The sequence below is a fragment of the Eulemur rufifrons genome, chromosome 15 (assembly GCF_041146395.1).
Source record: "Eulemur rufifrons isolate Redbay chromosome 15, OSU_ERuf_1, whole genome shotgun sequence".
NCBI classification, from domain to species: domain Eukaryota; kingdom Metazoa; phylum Chordata; class Mammalia; order Primates; family Lemuridae; genus Eulemur; species Eulemur rufifrons.
The window spans coordinates 78507537-78523359 of NC_090997.1; the positions used below are offsets into that span (position 1 = coordinate 78507537).

The following is a 15823-nucleotide window of genomic DNA, read 5'->3' on the forward strand; positions in this document are numbered from 1 at the left end:
GACAAATAACACAATAAATTTTGAGGAAATATTGGTGTTAGCTTTTGATGCTAACATTATTTCTGCACTGCCAAGTTACTAAAACAATAAATGTGTCTCTGTGTGTTATTTTTGTTGTGTTTTATTTTGTGTTTTATTCTTTTTATTTTTGGCAAGAGGAAGTTTGCCACTTTTCCAGAACAGGCACACAATTTATGTACTAAATTCTGATAGGAATTTCTCATTGGAGAATATTTTTCAGTCTCTTTATGTGTCCAGCCCTGTGTGAGGTTCAGAGAATACAGTGATAAACAAGGTCAACAGAACGTACTTGATTTCTTCCATCATGAAGGTTATGTTCCAGCAAGGAAGTTAGATAAGTAATAATTATTTAAAATTACACCTTGGAATCAGTGCTACACAGGAAAAATAAGGCACAATTAGGGATTATCATGGAGGGGGCCTGCTTAGAAAGGGTTAGGAAAGACCTCATAGGGGGATGTAAGATATAAGTAAGAAACACTGTGAAAGAGAGGAAGGTATGGAGGGCCAAGGATGTTGAGGAGCAGGGAATTCTGGCAAAGTCCCGAGAAAAGAAAAAGCAGAACTTTGTTCTAGAAACTGACTAGAGGCAATATTCTTTGCATGCGATGAGAGAATATGTAAGCCAGAATAATTTTGAATTTTTAACCTAGGTGCCATTAGAATCCACTGGGGGTTTTAAGAAAACGGACCTGATCAGATTTGCATCTTAAGAAAATCCATTTAGTGAAAAAACAACTGAAGAAAGGCAAAGGGTAATCAGGAGTCCATTCAAGAGGCTATTGCAGAAGTCCAGATGTTACAAATGCTGTTGACGTGGCCCCAAGTGTTGGCAGCAGTGCTGGAGAGAAGCAGATGAATCTGAAATTTATTTTGGAGTTAGCATAGTATTTAGTAATGAAATGGCATCAACAATAACTCCCAGCTTTCTCTGTGGACACTGGGTGGGTAAAGTAAAATGTGTTGAGCTTGAGAGAACTTGGGAGTAGCTAATTCTAGATGTCTCTTGGGATGGGGGTTTGGAGCACTAAAAACTACAAGTTCTGCTTTGGATAGATGAAGTTTGTGATGTTCATGAGACAACTAAGTGAAGGTTTCACCCAGGCATTTGGATAAATATTAAATAGGTCTATACCTTCAGAAAGTTATCTGGCCTGGAGATATAACTTAGGAGTTATTGACTCTATAGGTGATATGTAAGTGGATTAGAAACGATGAGATTTTGGGGGGAGGAGAATGAAATACAGATCCAGGATCAAGCCCTGAAGATCTCTAATACCTACTGATTAAAGCAAATGAAAAAGAGCAAAGTAAATGAATGTGACTTTTCTTTTTCATTTTTGTCTAGGTTTTTTAAGCGAGGGGAAACACATGTAGAACAGTGTTTGTTTGTTTTTTTTTAATTTCAGCTTATTATGGGGGGTACAAAAGTTCAGGTTACATACGTTGCCCATGTACCGCCTATCCCCCCAAGTCAGAGCTCCAGGCGTGTCCATTCCCCAGACAGTGTGCATTGCACTCATCATGTAGGTATACACCCATCCCTTCCTCGCACCCCCCCCTCCCCGAGTCAGCACCTTCAAGCGTGACCATTCCCCAGACGGTGCGCAACGCACTCATCATGTAGGCATACACCCATCCCCTCCCCCCACTCCCCACCTCAGTCTGATATCTGATTGGTATCATTCCCAGATGTGAATTTAGGTGATGATCAGGGAAACCAATTTTCTGGTGAGTACATGTGATGCTTGTTTTTCCATTCTTGGGATACTTCACTTAATATAATAGGTTCCAACTCTCTCCAGGAGAACCAAACAGATGTTGTATCAGTGTTATTTCTTATAGCTGAGTAATACTCCATGGTATACATATACCATAATTTACTAATCCAGTCATGAATTGATGGGCATTTGGGTTGTTTTCCACATCTTTGCGATTGTGAATTGTGCTGCTATAAACATTCGGGTAAGTGTTTTTATGTGTGTTTTATTACTAGACATGAGAAATTGTCGAACAGTCCTTAAGGAGCAGGGCCCATGGGGAACAGTGTCAAAGTGTATGATTCTCTTTTGATATTTTTATTTGAGGGACATAAATATAAGCACATGCTACTAGCATATCAATTAGTTTAAAGGTTTATCATATTTTTATTTTTTTTGGATCATTAACTGTAGACATAGCCACAAAATTTTTGATTTGTCTTCTGTATTACAAACACCTTTGTTGTGGGGTAATTGCCAGTTTAAGGCGCTAAATTTCATTTTCAATGACTTACAAGTGCTTTTCATTCCCTCTCCTGTGCTTTTTTACTTCTCATTTTGAGTTTGCACACAGACCTGCCAAAGAGACATCTAGTTTATGGGCTTGATTTTGGAAGGCAGGCAGAAGAGAGCAGATACTGAACATATGTTCTGCTGATATTGATGAAATGAGGTTGGGAGAAGCTTGGAAGCAGCCTATTTCTCTCCAACTGCCACCCCCTCAATGAATATTTTGGGTACCCTTATGCTAGAACATTCCAAATAAGTGCCCCATCTATGATAATTATTTTTTATCATAACAATTTTGAAAGCCTTTAGAATGATTTAGAACTGTTCTACAAGTGGAGCACAATAAAACCAAAACAAAGCAATTTGTGGACTCTAATTTTAAATGAGTGGTAGGTAAGATTTCCATGCAAATTGCAAAGACTGGGAATGTTGTGCCCAGAGCATCACCCGCTAGGTAGAAGGCACTTGATAAATGATGGAAGCAGGGTGTAGCGGGACCTGTTTCTTGGGAAGATGGATTTAAAGTTAGACAAAGAATTTATTCAATCTAGAGATGATGTTTTGCTAAACTTGATTTTTTTTTTTTTTTTGTATTTCAAGGAGTTTTTATTGATTAGAGGTAGTATGGTCAACTCCAATTTACCAAGCATAATGTGGTTGGAGTAGGTTTCAAAAAAATATTTGGAGGAGTTTAGGGAAATTTGAAGTACAAGTACATTATTTGATGTCACTGTTATAGGGATGCACTAGTATGACCTTCATGCTGTATCCATTGATTTTCCTACCAGAAATCTGGATTATGATGACAGTTATTTTCTTAGGTATGTCTAAATTTTAATCACAGCAAATTCATGATATAATCCTGTATTAATTAGATGAATGAGGCCCTTTGTCAGGAATTTAATAATATCCTATATTTTATAGGACTGGCTGGGCCAAGTGGCTAAGGTGGCGTTTGAGTTTATAGTGGCCCAAGTCGTCCTTATTTTATTTGGGGTATCTACTAGATAGAGTAAGCACTGGTGTTCCGTAATAAATACCTGCTTAAGATCTATTGGAGTATGTATAGGTTATCTCTGTTTATTTCATTTTTGATGATAATAAAAATACTTAAATTTTCATCTTAATCTGTTTGGAAAGAGCAAACAATTTTTAAAGTGAATTCCACAGAGAAACATGAACTGCTTTTTCTGATTAAAAAAGAAGAAAGGAGCCCAAAGCAGCTCAAAAGCCTCCAAAAATATCCTTTTATTGTGAAAGCTAAAAAGGGCAGAACTAAGTACAAGACAAATTTGAAAGTCCTGTAAACAGGACTAAAATACGTGCTCTTTTGGGTGTGTTTGCTTCTGAACAACTGGATTCAGCATTATTTTTTTTTCCAGCTTGCAAGTGGTGTTGTGTCTGGGCAGCTATTAGTTCAAATTGGACTGATTTTCCAGTTTTATAAAACTCTTCATCTGCCTTGTGGATCAAGTGCATTAAGTTACTTCCTGTAATGCACAGCTGGAAATCATTCTTTTCAACATCTTGTTTCATCCCAGTTTTGTTTTATACCAATGTGTTCCTACACACCCACATAGCTCAGGATTTCAACAGACAAGTTTCTCCTTTTCTTCCTTGACACATCTTAGAACATTTTAAATTGGTGTGTTCTCTTTTGTCTTTTAAATACTGAATCACTTGCAAACAGCTCTGTTTGCTTGCATGAATATTTTTATAAAATGCTCCATAAACTTCGAAACTGAAATGGAAAGTTAGAAACGTTCAAACAGACAAGTTTTATTCTCTTGAGAGGTAATAGGTACTTGGCATGAACTAGCAGGAGAAATATTGTATACCAAGAAAAACAGAGGCAGAGACAGAGTAAATGAGAAACTGCCATGTATTCTTATAAATGACATATGATGAATCTTAAAAGTTATTAAAGATGAATATATTGAAAATAATTGTTTTATTGAATGACTTTTTATCTAATATCAATTATATTAATGGTCTTTACAAGCTTGACTACAAATGTTAAGAAGCAGTATCTGAGAAATTAAAATACACATGTATGTATGTATCTGTATATGTATCAATTTATATGTATCTATTGGTATCTTTGAGTGTTAACTACAAATAAAATAAAATACTAGGCACAGTCAATGAAGAAATTTACTTAATATAATGGGTTCCAACTCTCTCCAGGAGAATCAAAGAGATGCCATATCACTGTTATTTCTTATAGCTGAGTAATACTCCATGGTATACAAAAAATAAACACCACATGTACTCACCAGCAAACTGGTTTCTCTGATCATCACCTAAGTGCACATTTGGGAATAACACCAATTGGGTATCGGACAGAGGTGGGGGCTGGGGGGAGGGGATGGGTGTATACCTACATGATGAGTGCGATGCGCACTGTCTAGGGAATGGACACGCTTGAAGCTCAGATTCGGGGGCATGGGGGGGCATAGGCAATATATATAACCTGAACTTTTATACCCCCATAATAAGCTGAAATAAAAAAAAAAAGAAATTTACTCCACAATATTCATTTAGTTTAATATTTAAGCCAATGAAACAAAAAAAAATATTTGGAAATTTTTATGCCAGACTACATTAGAAAGATTTTCTTTAAAGATGTGAGCTAGATAGAAGTTATTTTAAAATAATGATTTACCAAACTTTACACAGTTAATGGTAATGTAAAGAAAAAGCACAGTGTACAAAAGAAAAGCTAGAAGGAAATTTTCACTGTGAAACAATTTTTTAAGTGACACTGTGGCTATTTCTGATCATGGTCATTGTATAATCAGAGTCTTTGTGTAAATCGTTATAATTAGTGTCACTATTACTGTTCCTTCACATTTTATCCTATAGATGTTTAAATGAAGTAACTGTATGCATACTTATTCATTTTTAAGTTATAATAAAGTTTTTTTTCTTGATATTGCTATCTTCACTGTGTATGTGTGTCTGGGAGTGTGTGTATACATAACATGTGATCTTTGTATTCATCTGGCTTCTTGTCCAGAAGCAACAGAAACCACCAATAATGTTTAACTTAAGCAGAAATGTATTTGAAATATATCACATAACTTGCAGAATTGATGGACATATTTGAAAACCAGCTTAGAAGATGAGAGACATCAAGGTCGTCCGTAGGTTTCAATACATAAACAGTCTAGTCATTGCTTTGCAGCCATTGCCATCACTACCCCTCTTCTACTCCTGGTGGTACTATTGTCTCTGCTACTATTATTATCTGGTTTTCCTTATCTCCCCAGTCTGTGTTTCTTATGCTCAAGATTCAGATCCCTAGGTCAAAACGTGCACATGTCAAGAAATGATGAAGGTCTACACATTTTTCAAATAGCTTTGCTTTTTCTTTGAATTAGTTTGCTTAGCTAGGATACTAACACAAAGTTCTACATTTCCACTAAATCATGGGTCTGATTAGTTTAATGGTCTTTTTTTTTGCCAGATTCTTCACGAGAAAGATCAGACCGTGCATATATTTATTCTCATTCAATAAATTCAAACTTGAGTGGCATGATATGCCAGCTAGTGTTATCCATGCACTCAGCAATTTTATAGACTAGAGAGCCACTGTAAAGGGTATTAAAGTCATAGCATTATGCGAGTTATACCACTATGTGGACACCAAAATAGAAACAGCAAATTCTGTGTGTCAAGGTCAGGAAATGCTTTCACAGAGCAGAGAATATTTGATCTAGGTCATGAAAGATGACCATGTAACAAAAAAAAAAAAAAAAAGAGAGAAGCGTATTCTATGTAGAAAAGACAAGAATGTCATGACAAGAATTGTCAAAGTACCTGTTTTATTTGTAAACAGGAAGATGTCAGTACACTAGATGTATAGGAAGGAATGAAGAAAGCTAGAAACAGATGAGTTCAGAGAGGTGACAGGGGCCTGATTTTACATGTTCAGATTACCAAGGAATCTGGCTACTGTGCTATAGGCAACAAGTAAATCACAGAGGCCTTTAGAAAAAGAAAATGACGTGATCAGACTTAATTTTTAGGAATATAATTTCAATGACAGAGTGGAAGATGAATGGAAGTGAAGTCATGTAGGAAGACTAGTTTGGGTGTCATTGTGATAGATAAAAGGTAAGGATAGGACATCTTTATATAAAAGTTTATGTGTTATTGCATATATCAATAGTTTGATGTATGTTAATGTTAAATATCATTCCATTGTATTTATACAGTTTCTGTATGAATTCTCCCATTGATAGAAACCTGAGCTATTTTCAGGTTTGGCTATTATGATAAAAGCATCTATGAATATTTTTGTATAGTTGTTTTTTTGTGTGTGTGTGGACATTTACTGTTATTTACCTAGGCTGGAAAATGTGGGTTAAGGTTTTTCTAAAGTGGTTGTACTAATTTACACTCCTAATAGCGATGTAGTAGAGTTTCACTTGCTCCACAAACTTTTTAATATTTGGTGTTGTCAATCTTTTTAATATCACATCACTTAATGTAAAGCATAAGAACCTTACAAATATATTGATCCATTTACCATGATCCCCCACCACCATTCCTTTGTTATCATTATTAGGTCATTAAATATGAAATGTCCAATTTCGAATCAAAAGTTTAGTTTATTATATCTCAAACAAGAAGCAGTACAATTAATCAAAGCAATATGCCTAAACTAATGATACAGTTTTGTCATCTTTAATGGTAGCTTGTTTATACCAGCAGCAAAGAAGCCTGTAGAGCCAGTGGCGATGAAATCGTGAAAGATATTTTTCACAGCTTGTTGAGAATTGAATATTTTTTCTTGAAAGAAGTGGTCCATATTACTTTTGATAGTGGGGCAAAGGCAATATATGTAACCTAAACATTGTACCCCGTAATTTATGCTGAAATAAAAAAAAATAATAATACTTAAAAAAAAAAAAAAGTGGTCCAAAGCCTGGAAGAAGCAGTAGTCAGTTGGTGTAAGGTCTGGTGAATACAGTGCATGACTCAGTTTCTAAGTCCAGTTTCTGTACTTTGAGCAGTGTTTGTGTGACATATGGTCAAGCATTGTCTTGCAAGAGGATTGGCCTGTCTCTATCGACCAATCTTAGCTGCTTAATCACAAGCATCCTCATCATTTTTTCCAATTGGTTGCAGTAGACATCTGCTGTAATTGATTGCCTAGGTTTTATGAAGCTGTAATGGATAATACTAACATTGGACCATCAAGCAGACGCCATTAGCTATTTTTGATGAATATTTGGTTTTGAACTGTGTTTTAGCACTTTATCTTTATCCAGTCATTGTGCTGAATGCTTGTGATTGTCAAAAAGAATCTGTTTTTTATCACATGTAACAATACAGTGTAGAAGTGGGTCACCTTTATGTTGTGACAGCAAAGAAAGGCAAACTTTGAGACGATTTTTCTTTTAACGTTTGTTTAATTTATGTAGTACCCATCTATCCAGCTTCTTTACCTTGTTGATTTGTTTTAAATCATCTAATATTGTTGGAATAGTAACACCAAACCTTGTTAATTTATGCGTAGGTTGAGATGAATTCACTTCCACTACAGTTTTTAGTGTATCATTATCCACCTTGGTCTCAGGTCGTCCATGTGGCTCACATTTAAGATTAAAATTACCAAAATGGAAATTTTTAAAACATCAACATACTGTGTGTTCATTAGCCACAACCTTTCCAAACACTTTGTTGATATTTTGAGCTGTATATGTTGTATTGGTTTTCTGATATAACTCATATTTGAAAATAATATGAATTTTTGACTTATCTGTGGTTGTACAAAAATTGTTCTAAAAATTTGAAAGATAATCACAAGTCAAAGTGTGCATTTGAAAGAATGAAGATGTACATTTACAATAAAAATAAAACCAGAAGTGTCAAAATGAAATGTCACAGATATTGTCAAACTTAGTACCTAAAGAAATTGGAAATTTCGTACTTAATAACCTTAGTATCATATGTATTACACCTACAAACATCATAACCTTCCCAAATCAATGATATAATTTTTGTTTGAAGTATTCATATGCATTTTAAAGAATTTAAGAGGGAAAAACAGTCTATTGATTTATCTTCCAGTTTACTTATACTTTCTTTGGCCATTTCCCATTTTCTGTTAATCACATGCAGTGGATTTTTTTATTCCAGATACTGTGTTATATTTTTGAGGTCTAGAATTTATTTATGCTTGGTATTTTTATAGTTGTTACTTACCTGATGAGATTTACTAATTGTCTTTTCATTCAAGCATTTGCGTATGTGTGTGTGTGCTTGAGCATAGTTAAAAAGTATTTGTCTCCATTGATTTAGTTTTCTCTTAAATATGGATTACATTTTCTTGTTTCTTTGTATGTCTAGTATTTTTTTTTAAAGAGATCATATCCTGGATGTTGTGAAGCTAATGGTAGAAACTCTAGATTTTGTTATGTTCCCCTGAAGAATACTGATCCATCTTCTTTTGTTGTTATTGCATCAGTTGTTTAACTTGGCTGGACTCAAACTCCAAGTTCTTGTCTTCCCTGTGTAGTGCAAAAGCTGTAATCTCTGTTCAGTTCTTTAAGTTCTAGCTGGGGTACTTAGAATCTGCCTAGGTTATATGCGGGTCTGGCATCAGTGAGTGATTTTGGCAGAGTTTATGCACAGATTTGAGGCTCCCTTTCTGTGGCTGTTTCCATTCCAGTATTTCCCCCCCTACTTTACAGCTGCTGTGGAAGTTTTTAGTTTGGTTTTCTGGTTCTTCAAGCCACTAAAACTATGAGTTTCTATTTTAATTTTAGCCACCCCACATTGTGCAGTCTGGGGATCATCCAGTGTCTTTTCCTTCTTCTAAGCACACACTTCCCTCCTGGCTTACCTATTCTTGGGTGCTCTCCAGCTACTTGGTGCATAAATACACACGCACACGCACACACAGGCACACACACACAGACATACACACACTCCAGAATTTATAGCTGTTATCTATAAATAGGGCCAGGTTTTAGTTCTTTATGCCCTGTTATCTGTGAAAGCTTTGCACCAATAAAAGCCACTTTGCAATTATTAAAAATAGAACCTCTCTAAGTAGATTTTAGAATGCTTCTACCATTTGGAACCAGAATGTGAGATTTTGAGAATGCAGATCATCAAAATCATGCCAACCTGTACAAACATACCACATTATCTAAGTAAACAAATATAGTATAAACACATTCAAATGAAGAGTGAAAATTTTCTAAATGTTTGCCATATTGTAGCAGAATTTCTAATTTTCACATGATGTATACTTAGCCTTTTTCTAGATTGCCTATTTACCATATATATTATAGAGCAGAATATATTATTCTATATATAGTATAAATATTCTAATGTCTAAGAAAATATACATATAGGCAGAATATTGTTTTTTGTTCAGATTTTGTTGCTTATAATCATAAATCCAACTAAATTTATTTAGCCTAGTCATATTCAGAAAAAAAAATGCCAGCTGGGTGTAGTGGCATGCACCTGTAATCCCAGCTACTTGAGAGGCTAAGGCAGGAGGATTGCTGGAGCCCAGGAGTTTGAGACCAACCTGGGCAACATAGCAAGACACCATCTCAAAAACCAACGTCTATCACAGTTGTATGGATAGTTATCACTGGCTTTTATGTAATTAGCATTATAGGACCTCAGATTGAATTAAGAGGCTGTAAGTCAATACTCTATAAAGGTTCATCAGCTATTTACAGTTCATTTATACTCCTAGTGTTTATATAATCAAGTAGTACATTGAATATGGCAATAAATATTCCTTTGATGCTTTTCAATAGGAATAAATAGGCAAGCCTAAGAGAATTAACATATAATGAAAATGGGTTACAATCTATTATACAACATGCTGAAGATTCAATAAAGGCTCAGATATTGACCGATTCTTCAAATTGCTGGTTAGTAACTAATTGGGGACCTTCCCTGACTAATACACTTCCCTGAAGTGTATTTCTTTAAATAAACAGCAAAATCAGTGGGAATGGTTCTAGTTTTTCCACATTCAGTATGATATTGGCCATGGGTTTATCATAAATGGACTTGATAATTTTAAGGTATGACCTACTTATGCCTATTTTGTTAATAGTTTTTATCATAAAGGTGTGCTGGACTTTGTCAAATGCTTTTTCTGCATCTATTGAGAGAATCATATGGTCTTTGTTCTTGCTTTTATTTATGAAGCGAATTGCCTTTATAGATTTGCGTATGTTGAACCATCCTCGATCCCTAGCATAAAGCCCACTTGGTCATGGTGAATTATTTTTTTGATATGCTGCTGAATTTGATTTGCTAAAATTTTGTTGAGGATTTTTGCATGTATATTCATAAGGGATATTGGTCTGTAGTGTTATTTTTTTTGTTGTGTCCTTTCCTGGCTTTGGTATCAAGGTGATATTGGCTTTGTAGAATGAGTTATGAAGGACACCATCTTTCTCAATGTTGTGGAATAATTTCTGTAGTACAGGTATGAGTTCTTCTTTGTATGTTTGGTAAAACTCTGAAGTGTAGCCATTTGGTCTGAGACTTTTCCGTTTTGGGAGGTTTTTAATTGCTGCTCCAATTTCTGAGCTTGAGATTGGTCTATTCAGAAATTCTGTTACCTCCTGGGTGAACTTAGGGAGGTTGTATGTTTCCAGGAATTTGTCCATTTCCTCCTCATTATGTAGTTTTTGGGCAAGAATTGGAGATACCTCAAAGAGCTAAAAATAGAAATACCATTTGATCCAGCAATAGCACTATTAGGCATCTACCCAAAACAACAAAAGACATTCTATAATAAAGACATCTGCACCCGAATGTTTATGGCAGCACAATTCACTATTTTAAGGATGTGGACACGCCCAAGTGCCCATCGATTCATGAGTGGATTATTAAAATTTGGTATAAGTATACAATGGAATATTACTCAATTATAAGAAACGACAGTGACCTAGCACCTCTTACATTTTCCTAGATCGAGCTTGAGCCCATTATCCGAAGTGAGGTATCACAAGATCGGAAGAATAGGCTCCACATGTACTCGCCATCAAATTGGCACAGACTGATCAACACTATGGTGCTCACATGGTAGTAATAGTCTTCAGGGATTAAGGGGTTGGGGGAGGGTAAACTCACAACTAATGGACGTGGTGAGCATGGTAGAGGGGAAGGGCATGCCTCTAATCCTCGCTTTGGTGAGGCAAAGACATGAAATGTAACCAAAATGTTTATACCTTCATAATATCCTGAAATTAAAAAAAAAAAGTGGTATATATACATAATGGAAAACTACGCAGCCTTCAAAAAGAAAGAAATACTGTCATTTGCAACAACATGGATACATTTAGAGGACATTATGTTAAGTGAAATAAGCCAGGCATGAAAGACAAATACCATATAATTTCACTTATATGTGGAATCTAAAAATGTTAATCTCATAGAAGCAGTGTAGAATGGTGGATACCAGAGGCTGGGGAGGGGGAGGCAGGGTTTTGGGGAGATGTTGGTCAAAGGATATAAAATTTCAGTTAGACAGGAGAAATAGTTTCAAGAGATCTATTGTACATAATGGTGACTATGGTTAATAACATTTTTATTGTATTCTTGAAAATCTCTAGAGTATAGACTTTAAGTGTTTTTACAAAAAAAAAAATAAGTATGTGAAGTAATGCATATGTTAATTAGCTCAATAAGCCATTTCACAATGTATATCTATTTTAAAACATCCTGTTGTACACAATAAATATATGCAATTTTTATTTGTCAATTAAAAAACTAATGAAAAAGAGGAAAAAAGAAAAAAACAGTAAAATTACTGAAGAAATTTTATAAAGCAACTGTTCCCTGTCCACAAGAAAGGCAATTAAATTGTAAAAAGGTTAATTTTGAGCACATGACCAGTAAGTATAATAGAAACAAATCAATGGAAAGAACTAAAGGATGCTAAATGTAAATTTTATTAGTATCTTTAGTTTTATGGGTAGAAATCTCTATGCAGCAACAATGGAGTGTGAGCAAGTAAGTTATATCTTTTATTAAATATTTAAATTGATAAATTTTGCCAAAGACCAGGTTTTAGTTCTTCATGCTCTGATAAGAAGTTTTCTGAGCTTCTTAAAGAGCTAAGTTCAAATCATAGTTATTAATCTTACTAATTCCAAACTTTGTACATATTTTTTGTCTTCTCTGAACTGCACTTTGTCCATCTCTAAAATGGAATTGATAAAATTTACACAATGGGATTATTGGAGGTTAAATAATATGAAGAATAAGAAATAGCTTCTGAATCAATGTTTCTTCCACATCTATAATCCTGTCATAGCTATATCATATTTTCTGTTATTTTGTTCATTTAATCCTGTGGAGAAACAGGGATGTAATACAATTCTATATTTTCTGAACATACAGTATGCAGTAAAATAATTTTGCCTGCAATCTTCTCTTTTTGGCCCATTTCCATGATTACCCAGGCCTGGGAAAGTAGAAGCCTGTTCAGTTCAAATCTGTACCTACAAGGCTGCACCAAAGCAGGGCATGGGGAGTCTTATCCAGACCTGCAAAACAGGACCCAAGATGGTCATGGTCAGTGTTGAAGGAGGACACAAAGATCACGGACTAAAACAGACAATGCCCTGGGGAAGTTTTAGAGATGTTTGCAATAGCTTGAGATGGCTTTTGTGTAAGCTGTCTTTCTTTGTAGGGGCTGGATGGGGTTTGACTACCTCCTAAACTCATCCTGCAGGTTAGCATGATAAGTAGAGTTTTGCCCTCCTGAAAACAGAATGCCCAGCATGTCTCTTCCTTCTGACTATTTTTCTATGTTATTAATTAAATTTTTAAAGAACTAGAGAAAACAAAAACACTAAAACACATTACTAACAGTGACAAATAGGCAGTAGTTGCGTTGATATATATATGAACCATTATGTATATTCTATGTGTAATCTATATGTATCTGTATCTATATATACACCTTTATCTGTACAATTACTTAATCTTATATATTCGAACAATTATAGATTCAAGTACTCTGATAGCCACTCAATATCCACATAAGCTTTTAGCATAAAGTCCATACTCATGTTCTATTCCCTCTGCCTAGTATGTTTGAATTTTTCCTTCCTTTTCTCTACCAGATAAACTTCTATTTCTTTTTCAAGATTCAGCTCAAGATCACTTCCTGCAATAAGCCCATCTTAATAATCTTTTCATTCCCAAATCTTTTACTATCTGGCAGAATATGTGCTCAAAACATTGCATAGTTAAATGCAAAATGGTGACGAATGGTAGAAGAGAAGATATACAGGAAAAACCTTATTTGTTTAACTCCATATCATTTACCAACCTAGAGAATAAAATTTTTAAGATAGAAAATTCTCTGGAGACAATCTAAGTATTTTTATATTTGTAACTTGACAAACTTCATAAAATTATTAGCAGAGTTTCCAATAAAACCTTATATACATAGAAAAGGTAAAAATAAAAAAGGTAATAAGTAACTTTTGTATAGTACTTGACCTTTTATAAAACACCACATTATTTCATGAAATAAATAATTGTTTTATGAATGGGTAATATTTCTCTGACCAGTGATCATTTTAGCTGACCTTATGTCACGTTGACAGAATGTCTCATTGTGTGGGAGCCAGAGAGCACAGAGATGACGGAATGGAGTGGGGGAGATAAATTTATCAGGAACAATGAATGAGATAGTGACAGCAATTAAATAAAAAAAGTACATACTGAACTCCTGGCAAACCAGGAAAAATTGGAAACCTCAAATTACTATTAGCTGGAGAAAAACACAAAGCAGGAGGGGCAAAAATCAGAGGGGTTTTACAGATTGGTGAGTATGGGGAAGGCGGGGAGGGAGAGAAGATTGGGTACAGCTGTTTGGGAAATCCTGAGAGTGATTGAGACAAGAATCAAAGTATCATCTGGTCTTATGAATTCACTTACCTTTTTGGAATTTTGAGAATGATTAAAGATTTAAGTTACTGAAAATTATTTTTTATTTGCTGTACTATCAGTTTTTGACTGAAAAAGTTTATCGAATACAATAAATAGAATTCTAACATTTAAATAGTATAAAAGTTCTTTTTGATTTACTTTTTTATTTCTTTTATTCTTTCTTTCAATGCAATTCTCAGGTCAACCAGGACTACAAATTAGTACTAGATTTATGTCCATTTCATACAACTCACTCTAGCCTTCTATTTTAATAAAATCCTTTTATTTTCATTAATATGTTTTTTTGTCTTTTATATTTTTATTTTATTTTTAAAACAAACCTAGGATTTGTTTTGTAAAATTAAGATTCAGTCAAAAGGCCACACTTAGTGGCCTAAAAGGCCACACACATGTGTCAAACACTTCTATTATAATTAAGAGATAATTTCCAGTATATGATCATAGACTACTGTGATGATTTATTACTTGCAAGGTATTGCTATATAATACTCCTGGATAACATAGAAAGCAGTAAAAAAAATGGTTTTCCAAAATATTTTATCACTATCTTCTGCAGTCTGAAGATAAAGGAGTTGTAACAATCATATACAATGCATGATAATGGAGCATAAAATGAACATGAGAAACATAGCTACATAGTTTTCAGGAACTTTACATGTGATTAAAATTTAATACTAGATGTATAATAGCTGAAGTGGGAAAAGGAAGATTCAGTTAAGGTTGTTTACCAATAATGTCAACCGAAGATTTTTTTTAAGTGTATGTTAGAGACAGGAGCTTCTTTCTTTCTTTTTTTTCTTTTGTTTTTTTTCACTTTTTTAATTTTTTTTTTTTTTTTTTGTAGAGACAAGGTCTTGCTATGTTGCCCAGGCTAGTCTTGAACTCCTGGTCTGAAGTGATTCTCCTACCTTGGCTTCCCAAAGTGCTGGGATTACATGTGTGAGCCACTGCACCCAGCTGAAACAGGACTTTCTTACTAATTAAATATTATGGGCTAAAAATTAAGAAGATAGCCTTAGACTCCATATTTAAGACCCAGAAAGAAAAAATAATGGTCTTTTGGTAACACTAGTATTGATGTATAGTATTGAATTAAGTCAGGCATTTATCACTAATTATTTTATTTTGGATTATTTTAATGCTCTGAAAAAATTCTATCTTAACTGCATTTTAAAGTACAGCAAAATCATAACTGTTTCTGGCTCAAACATTTCATTTCTCCTTTTTTTTAAGGTTTATTCCCTGCTGTCCTGAATCTTGCTTCTAATGCCCTCATCACGACCAATGCAACATGCGGAGAAAGAGGACCTGAAATGTATTGCAAATTGGTAGAGCATGTACCTGGGCAGCCTGTGAGGAACCCCCAATGTCGAATCTGCAATCAAAACAGCAGCAATCCATACCGTATGTATTTTAGTATTGATTTGTATGGCACTGGGTAGGATCTATAATTGAGAGATTTTGAGGGCCAATTGCATTACATTCAAAGGGCTCGTGATCCTAAGAATCTCCAGAATTTTTCTTCCACTATGAGCCTCTTTACAGCCCCTCTCTTTCATTCAACAAACATT

The 15823-nt window shown here is 34.5% G+C and overlaps 1 protein-coding gene across 2 annotated transcripts in view; it reads left to right on the plus strand.

The window, feature by feature from the left end:
- LAMA2 (laminin subunit alpha 2) overlaps positions 1-15823 on the plus strand; it is a 568286-nt gene that overhangs the window by 123807 nt on the left and 428656 nt on the right. For both annotated transcript variants that reach the window (XM_069489233.1, XM_069489235.1), the window contains exon 2: positions 15486-15656. In XM_069489233.1, coding sequence (XP_069345334.1) covers positions 15486-15656 — 171 coding nt within the window. The remainder of the gene's footprint in view (positions 1-15485; positions 15657-15823) is intronic.